We start from the raw sequence: 14798 nt of genomic DNA, 5'->3' as shown, positions 1-14798 counted from the left end.
GATGGGTTGTTATAGTGAGGTGCATCTTCCTGCTGTGCTACGGTCTTCCAATATGACATCTTTGCAAGCAATTCTGCTTTGTCAGTGTAATGTCACGATGAAATGGTTTTACTATACTTTCAGTACCTGAGCTCTGTGGAGACATCACACCCATTCAGAAGGTTTGGGACTGCTGTGACTGCCAGTACTGTGGAGCCAGTACTGCTCCAAGGTAGGCCCAATGCGTGTGCATGTAATCAAGTTCGACTTCCATATCTCTATTGCAATGGCACCTCAAATCATGCAGGAAGCATTTGAATAGTTGCCAAAGCTTTGCAACTGCAGCGCTATCATTGTGCAGTACACGAGAAAATTCTTGATTGATCGATGTAGTAGAAGTGCTATAGTCAGAGTTTGAAGCCATACTCTCTTGTGGGGTCTGTCTTAGCCTCAGGGTTGCTTTGGCAGAATCACCTAATTTTGAAAGAGATATAGCCAGTTTGCTCATAACCCAAAGCTACAAACAAAGTCCACTTGGATTTATTACACAAAAAGCTTTGGGAGAAATTTTTCTTTTGGTAGGCCTTCCACAATCCTATACCTTATCACATCCACAACACTAATTTGCCATAATCATTCAGTATTCTATAAAGTGAACTTTTAGTGGTACTTAAAACTGATAGCAATAGTTTAAGCTAGCTTGTTCCTCTTTTGTTACTTTTGGAAGGTGGGATGTCATGTTGCCTAAAAGGCTGGAACCAATTTTTGTTTCATGGTTCATTTGTGCAGAGATCACGCACCACACGTTGAAGCTAATCATAGTGGATTTGGGCAGTCCTGCATAGTGTGTCGCCGAGCCTTCAAAAACGAATCCACTCTTCTCAAGCACCTCTGCCTTCATGCTCAAGATGGCTTTCACTGCAGTGTCTGCAGGAAGGTTTTCTCCTCAAAGGTGATGATGCTATCTGTACTGACAAGTTGCATGTTTGTTTGTGGCCTGCCATGGTGATCTAGTGGCTACGCTGCTTGACTGCTGACCCAAAGGTCACAGGATCGAATCCCGGCTGCCATGGAAGCATTCAGATGGAGTTTCATACATCAGGTGCAACGCTGTGGAAGCTAGCGAGACTTCTTGCAGTCGATGCATTTGCAACAAAAAGTAGTTCGATGCCCTTACCACCGAAAATTCAATTTGTCTTTTGTTATTGGAGTGAAAAGTAATTGAAGATATTATGCTCCTTACAAACAAAACGCCGTGGTACGTCTGTTATTATGTAGCTGTATATCTTAGTTATATCCCCGTGAGGTCACGTACAGGTTCTCTACTGTGGGTACGACACGATCGCGGCCACCTGGACTTTCAGTTTCAGTGCAGGATAGGACACCACAGCGTCGTTCGGTACCCACTCTTTTTTGTGCTAGCCCTTCTTTCTTCTGTTTGCCAGACGCGCCAAAGGGGTGCACAAAGAAGCACGAGGGTGCACCGGCACTAATCGGCTGTCACGTGAGCGATCAAGAAGCGTGCGAAGTTATACGTTTTCTGGCCGAACTTTTTTGCATAGCTTCCACAGCGTTGCACCTCATGTATGAAACGGAGTATTGAGTCCTGTGTACTTAGATTTAGGTGCACATTTAAGAACACACAGAGGGTCGAAATTTCCAGAGCCCTTCGCTACAACGCCCCTTGCAATCATATTATGGTCTTGAGTATAAAGCCCAAAGAATTATATGTTTGTGCAGATAACACATGCTTCTTAATTACGGGTAAACAGCACTGGTAACTGCTTCATTTACCAGGCAATGTGAAGCCTGCCTCGGTCAGTTTGCAACAGAGTTTCAAGCACCAGCGTGGCTCAGTGGTAGAATACTGGGCTGGCATACAGGGGACATGGGTTCGGGTCTCATTATGTCCTTGGTGTTTTTTTATTTACTTAGTTTTTTAGGAGCGAAGCTACATAAGATCGAGCCTTGTTCGTTGGTATTGTGCGCCGGCATTGTGCACTGTCGCTGCCGATGACGATGCAGAACAAGCGTGTTCTAGATCACACATTCTCTTTCTGCCGTCACGACACAGCACATGCAAGGTACCCATTATATGCCATAACGATAGCGATGATGAAGATGATGACATTGATGATCTCAAACAACAGCTGGCTTGTGCAATAGATGACGTCTGAATATGCTGTATGATGCATTTTGTATGACCGGAAACACCCAACAACCAGCAGGGGAATGTTACCAGACCTCGTATTTGCCACCTCTGGCTAGATACGATACTACAAAGCAGCGATAATGAAGGCAAAACGAAATCTGCAGCTCAACAAAACCTACCAGTTATGACTTATAAACACTGTATATAACTGCACATCGCTTGGCACTCATTTAGTATGTGCCTGAGTGGTCAATGTCAGGGGTGATTTACGGTAACGCTGAACAATCCCACTGCTTCGCTCGCTCATCATCTTTCACTTCTTGGATATGCCATATTTTCAATTTCGAGGGATAGTGGCTACGGACACCGGCGGCGGTGGTGGACAGCTTAGGCACCAAAGACGACCCTCCTTGAGATCTCACAGAAGCTTTAGCTCTAAAAAAGTGTCCGCGTATTCAGTCAATTTTGTTGCAATTCCAATTTAGTACACTTAAATTTTTTTGCATGTCCAGTCAATGTCGTTGCAGCAAAATTTGACTGCATTAAAAGCAGCAAGTGAAATAAGTTACATATTGCTGGCAGCCTCCTTGTGTACTACGGCCAGCGTTGGCTACAAGTTTCACCGTCACGTGTGCCAACTGGCTGGAAACGGGTTGAGAAACCACCACGAACTTAACAATCTACCTCTGCAACAAATACGTTGCCGCTGCAGCTGACTTCATTCGCTTAAACCACGGCTGACGCGGGAATGCGCTAGTCATTTGGTCTTTTTTGTATTTTGTAGGCTTTCTTCGCAGCTTGGAAAAAAAAATGATTTAGCTGAAACTTCCTTTACAACAAATAATGCAATGGAGGTTTCTGAAGATGCTCTCGAATTTTGCAACTCCTGTTGCTTGCCTAAGGTGAATATTAAGCGACTTAGTTGAATCATTCTGATTAACAAATTGATTAAAAAACATAAAATTGTGTGTAGTGCCCAAGGTGGTTATCAGCAATATGCAACTGATTTCACTTGCCTGGCTTTAATGTTGTATTCTTTAATCCTTTGCTCAAGATAGCAGGGATACCTGGTATATTGCACTATTACATTATGAATGGAATGAAACAGTACGAAAATATGTTGAAATTTGTGAGAAAAGCACATTAAATAATAATAAGGAAAGGGAAGCTTGCCAATTACTTTACATCGAAGAAAGAAAAGAGAAGAAAAAAAAAATGGAAGTAAATAATATTAGAAAATCTTCACATGTAATGAACCACAGAGATAATACCGAGACAAGGACAAAAAGAAAGATAAACAAACTCACCAACTCGCCCAAGTTTTCACGTGACTAATCTTCATATAAATTTCCCAAGAGCTGTAGTCCTCCTCATAGCCTTGTGAACTGATGACAGGCTGTATAGTTTTACTGGTGGGTTTTGCTGTAGTTCTACTGTACATGTATACGTCAAAATGCTGACATCCGTTAATGCATTGCAGATTGTGCTAGAGGGCATTCTAGCCAGTCATTTAGGATGCTACTACGGCTTCAGCTTCTTTTTGTATGAGTGCTTTTTGACATCAGCCACCATGTCTCGCATTAGTCTGACCTTAGCTATCAAAAGATAATGTGGCTCTAATTTATGAGTTTTCACCTGGTGCAGTAACCAAGTGTTTTCGGTAAGTACAGAGCTTTAGATAATTGTTTCAATCTTGGCTGTGGCTGCAGCATTTTGATGGAGGTGAAATGGGAAAACGCTGATGTACTACTTAGACATGAACATTTTTCAAGGGATCATGGGCAATCAAAATTAATCATAATTTCCCCATTGTGGCATGCCTTATTATCAGATGAGAAGTTTTTTGAACTGTGGATGTTGCCATAGCCAACACTTTGAACCTGTTATCATCAGGGCAACAACTGACAGCATCGCTACTCTGATAACGTGAAGTACTTTCCTTGCGGATTTGTCACAATGTCGGTTTCGCCATACTTATACTACTGCTCATTATTTAACTCCTTCCTGTGGAATTTATTGCTCTGAGTTCATAACCAGATTGTGATTTTATGTAGTAAAGTACCAGAGATTGTTCTGTTTTATTTTGCACATCTTTATGACATCTGCTTTTGTGCAATGCGACAGTGGCAACATATTAGTACTTATGTAATGGATGGTTCGCAACTTTGTGTCCGTGCTTGCATCAAGTATTCATCTTCAAATTTTCTGTCTCCTCTCACCCCCATGACAAAAGGATCTATGTAACAGGCACGTGCAAAGGAACGCATGCAGCCCAACCTCTGGGCCTGAACCGGTGCGACGACTTGACGTGCTTCCGGCCGCATTTTTTGAACCCATTGTGGCGCTGGACCCTCAAACTGTTGCTATTGACACAACGATTTCCAACGTCATTGCCGAAAGTCTTCAGGATTGCACAAAAAGCTGTGTCGAGGCGACGACCAATACCGTTGATGTCACGATGGATGATCCTTCAAGTGTGCAAGTCATCGTGTCTCCGAAACAAGCTGGAAGCGGGCTTCAGCTGCTGGGAGAAGTTCGTGCTCGTCGGAATCGATTGCCTTGCCCGCACTGCCCCCGCTTTTGCTTTTCTCAGGTATGTGCCACTGTGTTCACTTCTTTGATTCTGGCTGTGATGTTTGCCTGGAGTTTCTTTACAGTAAACTGCTATGAGCTCACAACAGCAGCTGATTTAGGTGCTGTAGTTATCTGCTGCTGTCACGCCCATCACAGCTTTGTCACACAATGAAAGGGGAAATAAGGGAGAGAAAAAAAATTCAGCCAGTTCCACACTATGAAAACTGTCAGAGTCGTTACAAATGTGACTCATCATTATTTGGAGTACTAGTTGCTATCTGCATCTTTCTTGTTCTTACCCTGTAAGCCTGTTAATGCTTGTAATTAGGGATGTGTGAATATTCAGAATTTTATATTTTTCTCATAGTGTTTGCTATTCTATTCACGCTGGAACTTTACTACAGTCGACTCCTCTTAAACGAAACTCGAAGGAAATCCATAAAACTGTTCCATTTATCAGAAGTTTCATTTAAGCAAAATACACTTATTTAGTGAATCAAAACCTTTATTCAAATTGCACAAACCTTACCTTACTCATGAGGATGAGTAGGAGAAAAGAAGGAGTGAAGGGTTGTTTGTTTGGCAAGCTTGAGTTGTTTTTTCATAAAGTACACACCTATGCCTGACAAACTAGCCAGAAATTCTGGACAAGCTTCATGCTCAGAATAGCGCTGCAAAAGTTCAACAGTCTCTTTAGCTGATCGGTCTGGTGGCTCACTGCACTAGCGATATTGTCATCACATTCATCGCTGGAAGGTTGATCCTCATCTTGCACATCGGCAATCATTTTCTCAACAGTATCTTGACGACAGGTACGAACATTTTCATCAATTGATTCGTAGTCCTGCAGCGTGAAAGGGGCAGAGGTTACGACCTCACTGAATAGTGCCTCAATGTCGGCATCAGCAGGGCTTTCTTCTTCATCAGGTACTGCTTTCTTGCGGTGGTGAAAGCATGGTGAAAGCATCTGTGTATTGTTGTTGCCTTCACTTGCTTCCAGGCACAAGCCAAAATGTGGATGGCTGCCAATAAATCTATGCTGTAGCATTTCCCGCTGTCTGCACAAAGCAGCATTCGATGTAGCAAAATTGTCTGCGGTAATGAATTTTAATTTTCTGAATAACCCCTTGATCCGGTGGCTGGATCACTGCTGTTGCATTGGCTGGCAAGAGCTCCAGAGTGATGGCTTGGAGTCTTTCAACCTGATTGTGGGTTGGGCAATTATCCACGATGAAGACAACCTTCATACCTTGCCTCGTAAATCTTGCGTCTTCCTCCCGTAGCCAGTTTTCGAAAATAGCCATGGTCATACACCCTCTTTCGTTCGCATGGTACGCAACGGGAAGGTGTCGAACGCCTTTGAAACAACGTGGGTGCCTTGATTTTTCTCTACAGCATCAATTTCTCATCTCCTGCCATGTTTGCCCCCACTAGCACAGTGATGCGATCTTTACTGCATTTTCCTCTACTACAGGCTTCGCCTTTGAAGGTGAGAGTCTTTGATGGAAGCGCCTTACAAAAAAAACCAATCTCGTCCACACTGAAGACGTCTCGTGATTTAAAGCTCATCAAAATTTTTTTAAGCTGCGCCTGTTGCCAGTTCATGCAAATGTCCCTGTTGACTGCAGCACTCTCACCTGAGATTGCTTTGAAGACTAGGCCTTGGTGTGTTTTGAAGTGGCTGAGCCATCCGTCGTTTAGGACAAAGTTCTTAACACCCATTTGCATGGCGATATCTCGAGCTTTATGCTTGAGAAATGGGCAAATTGAGACTCCGTGCACGCTTGAACCACAGAAAAATAACTTTTTCGAGTTGTTCATAAGGCATTTCGGGATCTTGTATTTTTTTCGCCACCTCCATCTTGGGCAGGCCACTTCGATCGAGCTCCTAAAGAATTCGCAGCCTTTTTTCAAGCAAGAATGCATGGTGCGGCCGCTTCCTTTCCATCAGGCTGAAATAACACCGTAATCTACCTCACTTAGCCGCACAAATAGGCCTAACACACAACTGACTCACCGACTCTGCTCCCACAGCCACCACAAGCGAGAATGGCTACTGAATTTGCTTGTCTCGAGCTGTTGTCATGGTTGTGAGACTACCTTTGGCCTGAGCGAATCTATGCTGTATTTAGAGTTTGTGCCGTTTCACCGTAGGTGACCAATATGCATTATTTCAATTAACCGATGAATTTTACTGCGTAACACATAGAAATCCATCCATATGAGCCCATTTAGTTCCTTTAATGAGACATTTTCGTTTAAGCGAGTTTCGTATATTGGGAGCCCACTGTATTCAAATTTACCAAAGAAAATCCACTCAGCCCCTGATTAGAAGTGGTCCCTTCAAATTTTAAGTATGCTCCACTTCATTACTCTCATATTACGGCAAAGCTGCCTTTCAGGCTCTGCTACGGTCGCGAATGTATTGACTCAAAAAAATGCAAGTTCCAACATGGAGATGAAAGAAGTGGCGAAGGCGGGGGCTCAATTGATGCAATTTTGGACCTGAAATTCGGGCAGTAAGTCTGGAAAATTGGATGCCAAAGCTCCAAAATTTCAGATGTTCTTATGCATTGACATCTATGATGCAGATTTGGAACACAAAGTTGAAATAGGAGGAGAGGTTGAGGAAATACTGTCTTTACCTTTCACGTGCGAAGTATTGTCAGCAACACTTGTCAGACCAAATCAGGCTCATAAATACAATTCGGCCACCGCATTGCCTCATTCTTGATAAGACATTTACAAAACACCACCCTGCCAGCACTTTATCAACCTAGTCAAAAGAAACAATTTATGCAGTTATCTCAAAAATGTGTGCTTAGGAATTCTTCGCAATTTTTTTTCTGCAAATCCACTTCAAAGTATTTGAAACATGTTCGCTTCGATTCACACGCACATTCAGTATTCCAATTCGCTTTGCACCCAAAATTTTGCCATTCGCAAAGCTGTAAATAACCATTGACCTCATCATTTATATACTTGAAGAAAAGCATCATCATCATTATCATTTGCTTTTGCTTGTTTCTTTATTCACTCCCCTCTCTGGTTATGCGATCACAGCATGATGCCTACTACTGCTACTATTACTACTAGTTCTACTAGCACTACTATCTCTACTGCATGAGGGAGGGAATTCACGTGGGCTCATTTCTTTGTTACACTACCTTAAAGGGGTATCGACGCGAATTTCGCACCTATTATTTTTTTTGCATCAAATGATAGGCCAAGCTCCATAGAACATTGGAAATGTACTGGTAAGTGTCAGGCTCCTTGAAATATTAATTACAGCATGTTTTTAAAAATAGTTTTAGTTTTTACTGTATTGTGATGTCATCACATGGCATGAGCAGCACCACCAGGTGGTAGTATGTGCATGCACAAGTTTTCGTGACATATCCTCATTCACGTGTTGCTTCGATCATCTGCTTTGTCTGCTGTGCGCCGCATGTGGCAACTGTCGGGGCAGGGGTCGACAACATTTTTTTTTTACAGAGATCAATCAGTGTTTATTCAATGAACTTAATGCAAAAGTGGTTACAAAGTATTTGGACCATTAGACTGTGTGGCTAGTTACTGGTGCATTCTAATACATGAATATTTTTTACATGTCACGAGCAGAGGAGCACATGATATGATTATGAATCTTTATACAAGTTCAATGATTGAGTAGCTTCAAAGGTATATATAATGCAATGCACATGACAATAAACATGAAATTGCTGCTAAGTCCTAAGTACATGAGCAATAAAGAAGGACTAATGGCACATATTGTGTAGAAAGTATGAAAGACGGTGCATCCGTAAGGAATGGGCGGAATGTTCGCATAACGCTGCGTTGAAGGATAATTACAGTTGAACTTGCATCAGAACAAAGAAGAAAAAACAAGAGAGAGATATGTACCTGAGACATTAAAAAAAAATAGCAACATATCCACGGGGTGAATAATGGAGAATGGGACGAAGCATCTGTTTGTCCATTCGTTCTTGCTTCCGTCCGTCCATGCGTCCATCTGTGTGACCATCCGTGCGTCCATCCGCCCGTCCGTGCGTGCATCTGTTCGTGCGTCTGCATGTCCATCTGTGTGTCCGTCCCTGCATTCGTCCATTCATCCACCCCTGCGTCCGTCCATGCATCTGTCTGTGTGTCCGTTTGTCCATCTAGTCAACACTCCAAGTACCACCATCTCACATCTTTTCATCATATATGCGTCCGTCTGCGTGACCGTCCGTGCGTCCATTTGCCCGCCCGTGTATGCATCTGTTCGTGCATCCACAGGTTCATCCGTGCGTCCGTCCATGCATCCATCCATCCGTGCAGCCATCTGTACGTCCGTCCATGCATCTGTCTGTGTGTCCGTTCGTCCATCCAGTCAACACTCCAAGTACCACCATCTCGCATCTTTTAATCATATATTCTGCATATGGAAGCACCGCCATCCAGCGGACATTCCAAAGACTAAATGACAGGTGGAACAAGCACACTTTCTTACGGCTTGCGCTTCGTGTCTACTTCCCACCTTTAACCACTTCGAGTTCATGGTATATACTAGTTCACTGTATTCATGGCACTGCGGCCCAACGCTCGCTAAACCTTTTGAAAATCAAGGAGATTACGCCCAGCGAGTATAACCTAGCAACCCTTTCTTGTCAGATAGTGCTCAATGTACATGCCAATGGCTGCTAATTGGGAATGAGAGACCGGAGAATTCGGCTTTTAGCTAATGTGCATGCTGCGAATTTTTTACTGTTCAACAACGCACAGAAGAAATCTCCTAGCAGCACCACCTTGCAGGTCAAAGCGTACGACTGGCTACGCACTACGACGACGAACGAGCGGGTGCTGCTTTAAGGAGCTTTGCACATAAAATTATGAACGTGATCTTCACTGTGGTCAAGAACACAACTGATTGACAAAATATATTTTGCAAGTCAAATTAAATTTGCGGGCAAGTTTAACTTCAATTGGAATTGTGTTCCAGGTTTTAGCACCAGTGAACTGAATTAATCATTGGTCATATAGTACATTCCTACAATTCGGAAGGTTAAAGTTGCCATTGACTGCATGTCTTGTGTTACGGGTAAGTGCAGAAAATGTATTGACATGCTGTGGAAAGTTGGTGTTAATGATTGAATTTATCAATATCGCGGTTTTATAATTTCGCTGAGACGTGAAAGGCAGTATCTGAGTAGAGGAAGACAGGTCCGATCTTGTGGTAGAAGACGTAATAATTCGTAGAGTGCGTTTTTGTAACCGTACGATTGGTTCGATGTACGTTGGATAAGTAAAGCCTCATATCTCGCTACAATAACCAATTTTAGAGCGGAATATAGAGAAGTATAATGATCGAAGCACGTTGTAGGGAAAGTAACATTTGGCTTTAATGAGCGTGAAGCATGTGAAAGCGAGCTTTTTGGATATGTAATTAACCCCATCTTTCCAATTCATGTTCTCGTCGATTTGAACCCCCAATTATTTAAACGTGGAAACTTGCTCAATGGGTGAGTTGTTAATTTCCAGGTGCAGATGGCTATAATCTAGATTTTTTTCTCCTGGAATGAAATATAACGTACTTGGTTTTGGCTATATTTAATGCACCTTGTTGCAGGCGAACCATGTGGAAATATGTGATAACTCTGCCGTGACTTGTTTTTTTAGCACACAGAGAGAGTTACCTCAAAAAAAGTAATGCGGTGTCATCAGTGTACATAATGGTTTTGCATGATAGAACTGACAGTAGGTAATTTATTTTTAACGAAAATAACATAGGGCCTAGCACGATTCCCTGGGGTATTCCACATGTTATTTTTCTAAAGTCTTTGGTTATGCGATCAAGCACAACACATTGTCTTCTACCTGCCAGACAACTAGAAATAAACTGAACTGTCTTGTCGGTAAAACCATAATAAAATTTCAATTTCTTTAGTAGTATGGAAGGGGAAACCGTATCGAATGATTTTTTTTTATATCCAGAAAAATGCTGATGCCAATTTCATTATCATGAAGTGCTGATTTGACGAACTGCGCTCCAGTAAAAACAGCTGTGGTCATGGACTTATTTGTGATGAAACCATGTTGTTAGGCACAGATTATGTCATTTGAGCTTAGAAAGCAGCAGAAACGGGACTTTATTATTTTTTCAAAAAGCGTGTTCACAATGCTGAGCACCGAGATTGGACGATAACTACTCGAATTTTCTCGGTCCCCGGATTTGTAGATAGGTACTATCGCGATCTTTAGTATCTTTGGGTAAGTTCCATTTTGAAGGCAGTTATTCATGATGTGGGAAAGAGGGTCCGAAAGAAAGTCTGCGTTTTCCTTCAGCACCTTTGCAGTGATGCCATCATGCCCGACGGCTTTATTGCAAGGAAGCTTGAGAATTTCTGACTGAATTTTCTCAGCGGTTACGCTTGTAAGCTGGAAGTCTTCACCAAATACTTTCTTATCGTAAGAATGTAGAAAAGCTGCTTGAGACTGAGATGAATAGTTGTTACCAATATTGGTAAAAAATGTATTGAAGCTATCAGCAGTTCTTGTTGTAGGGTTATCAGAAGCATTATACTTTTTCATGCCTATTCCCGTAACTTCATGCACTAGCTTCCATACCTGCTTGACATCGCCGCTCTGTTGTACTAATCTAGCACTGTAATACTGCTTTTTATCTTTCCTTAGCATTCCGACTGACTTGTTTCTGAAGTATTTAAACTGCTTTTTGTAGTATTCATTTGTTTTGTATTGTTTCCATCTAGTGAAATATGCATCTTTTTTCTTTATAGTATTCAGAATGTCCCTTGTCACACCAGGACATATTGCTTCCTTGTGCCTGCGGCCTGTGTATTCTTGTGTTAATTGGCTAATTACATCTATTATATGACAGATAAACTTTTCCCATTCAGTGTGAACATTGGTGTGGTACAAGACCTCAAAATCTGTACACTCAAGTAATTTGCGTATTACAGCATAATTTGTCTGCCTAACTCGTTTTGGGTAATTATGACACAAAGGTTGGAGATTAGCATTAGGCATAAACAAAAAAGTGGGGCAGTGATCAGCAATATTGGCGTCATACACTCCGGCAAAAACATTCATATCAGTTCCACAAATTATGTGATCTATAAGTGATGAACAGTCGTCACTTATTCGTGTAGGGGCGTTGATAACATTTACTTGATTATACGACTGGAGCATCAATACGTAGTCACGATGTTCACATTTGAGGAGATTGATATTGAAGTCACCAAATATAAGCAGCGGGAGGTTGTGGGCTGACAAAGGGTCTATGACAGTTTCCATAGTTAAGAAATGAAGGTTGCTACAGAAGAGGTAGGCGGGCGATAAATAGCTCCGAGTATTACGCCACATTGCAAATGCACAAACATGGCTTCACATTCTGGTTGGCTTATACAGTGGTTGGGCATGCACTGGTAATCGATGCTTTTTTTAAAGAACAAAGCAATGCCACCACCACGCGAAGTGCTCTTCCTAGGTAGCAATAATGATGTGTATCCTGGAATATGTGCAGATTCTCCTTCTTTCAATCATGTTTCGGTAAGAACAATAACGTCGTACATAAATGAGTGATGCGACAGATGAGCTCAAAATTGGTCTTAGTGTTTTCGCGCACTTGGAATGTTGCAATGAATAACAACTAAATCATTGTACTCATGCCAAGCTTGGCCAATTCTTGAAAAATCAAACATCATTGTTCAGACAATTTTAGATAGATCATTTGCACACGTTATCTGCAATACACGGGTTTCTCAGCTCTTGACTGCTTCTGCGCAGAGCTGATAGACGAGCGGACGAGACGACGGCGAGTTAAGGCAAGGTTTATGTACAGCGTAGAAATAGAGGCATTACAAATTCGGCACTGGGGCCGACAGCCTAGAGACTCGAAGAGCCGAGATGTCTTCTCGCACGCATCCGTCAGTTTCTCTCTCTGTTACGAAGCGCTTTGCCGATGAGGTTACGGAGGGAGCCACGAAACTCGCCGCTGCCAAGGACACCAGGCACGCCAATTGCGAAAGGGCTCGAAGCATCGAGAGGCTTCACTGACGCATAGGTCTACTGCTGGCAACGCGCCACAGGGCTTTCTTTATAGGCACCGGGTGGATCCTTTGAGTCACCAAACGTCCAACTAGAAGCGCCGCTGGCCGTGATGTCAGAATCCTCCAATGGGGCCCGCCGCTGGGCCGCGTCATGCTCATCAAATCGGGAGCCGCTGCACGTGGTTGTAGCCAAGGACGAGTGACGTTCCCACGCATTGCGTAAGACTCGCCAGACTGGAAGGCGCCGATTGCTTCAACGGGCTCGTGGGCTAAGGGAGCTCGCTGTGCGTTGCGTGACAGACCGGCGTCGCCGCTTGATGGTGTCGTTGAGTCAATCGTGTCAGGCGGGCTCTATTGCTGGCCTTGACATAGACTGCCTTTGCAGAGGCATTGACGTTCGGTGTGGACTCCCAGGTATAACAGTGTATATCGTGTACTCGCAATGCACGTACACTATTCCAGACTCTGCTAGTTTGCTTCACAAGTACGCTGAATGACAGTAACCGCATGATCGAAATGGAAACGTGGAATCTAAATTTTTTTTTGTTTTGGTGCTTAATGTAATCACAACTAGCCAGACTGCTGCGTGAAGTCACCAGGATTAGTACTGTATCCTGACGTCAAATTTGTGTCGATGTCAGTAGGTGTGCTATGAACAAATTGACTTTAATATCAAAATAAAATACCTTATCACCATTTGCCGAGCGTCACACTTGTGAGAGCCGTCTCTGTGTACAAGAGATTTGTATGGCAGAGCAAGCACTGCTCTGAAAGAAGGTGTCAGTACCCCTTTAATGAAAACCAGCATCTAGTGAACCCAACGAAAGTATAGGGAGCATTAATTGTACTGTAATGACAGTGATATAAACGTGATGACAGTAAAGTGGACCGAAAGACAGCTTGCCGCTCGCAAGGACTGAACTCGTGTGATCTGGAAGGTCTAATTTCTAGTTGCAGAGGTTATGGGTTCAGTTTCCAGTGTTGGCAATTTTTTTTTCCGTCTACTTTCATGTTTACTTTCACTTTACATTGTCTCATAATTATTACTCTAACGAATAATATCAATGAATAGTGTATGCTATGCTTTCTTTGGCTTCATAGGGTTATCATTGTACACTGTCACTTGGGAGACTTTTGGCTGCAGTCTGCCATTTATTGTGACATGATGCTTTGCTCTGTACCTCCTGAGCTGTTGCTCATTTCAATATTCTTCTTAATAAGCCAATCATAAAGAGTTTGTGCTTTTTTTTTTGCTATGCTAGCAGTTTTTGCACGTTTGCAAAACCATCAATCTGTTAGACTAAGGCTGGGCCTTTCAAACCGTCACCACTGTACATATTATTAGTAAACTGCTTTTTTTTTGATAAATAGTATTGAACACCACTAAATGCACACAATACTAATTAAGTGCCTGTCATTGTGGGCCTGTTGCATTAGGCCATCATTGCGATGTGTTTCATATGCTTTAGAACAGATTCATGAGGTGAAAAGGCACACTTTTTACAGGCAGCCTTGCAGGTCCACTTGAGACGCAAGCACATTAGCAATGCACCCCTCAAGTGCCCCCACTGCCCGAAGCGGTTCTTTGTCGACACTGTATTCTACAAGCACCGCTCCATCTGCGCGCGCAGTAAGTGAAGTTGTTGGCCTTGCCTTAATTTTGTTCTGCTTGTAGTGGTGCTGTTTACATGTGTGGCACCAATGACCACCTAGCACTTGCATTCAGGAAATTCCTGTCTATTCAATCAATCAATCAATCTTGATTAGTCACATCAAAAGGGTAGATATGCAGATATTGTAGATATGTAGGTAGATATGCATGAGGAGGTTTCAAAGTTATAAATCGTGAGATAATATAATTGTCCTCAGTCATATTGTCTTTTCAAATAGTATATTAGTATAGTAAATTTTTACATATACTTAATATTTTTATTTTGCTTGTCACCAGGTGTGCGTGACATAAACTGCACTCATGCCATTGTCATTGTCAAAGCTCTAGATTTTTTTCTTTTTGTATTGTCTTTTTATTGCCTCCTATTCATATT

At 42.5% G+C, this 14798-nt stretch overlaps 1 protein-coding gene across 1 annotated transcript in view; it reads left to right on the top strand.

The window, feature by feature from the left end:
* Positions 1-14798, top strand: part of LOC119170120 (uncharacterized) — a 57342-nt gene that overhangs the window by 6172 nt on the left and 36372 nt on the right. Inside the window, exons 8-11 of the mRNA XM_037421173.2 lie at positions 124-211; positions 769-931; positions 4365-4724; positions 14260-14383. Of these exons, the coding sequence (XP_037277070.2) occupies positions 124-211; positions 769-931; positions 4365-4724; positions 14260-14383 (735 nt within the window). The remainder of the gene's footprint in view (positions 1-123; positions 212-768; positions 932-4364; positions 4725-14259; positions 14384-14798) is intronic.

This window comes from Rhipicephalus microplus, chromosome 2 (assembly GCF_043290135.1).
Source record: "Rhipicephalus microplus isolate Deutch F79 chromosome 2, USDA_Rmic, whole genome shotgun sequence".
NCBI lineage: Eukaryota > Metazoa > Arthropoda > Arachnida > Ixodida > Ixodidae > Rhipicephalus > Rhipicephalus microplus.
Note: the sequence above shows the minus strand (reverse complement) of the source record. Positions and strands in the feature narration are given on the sequence as shown.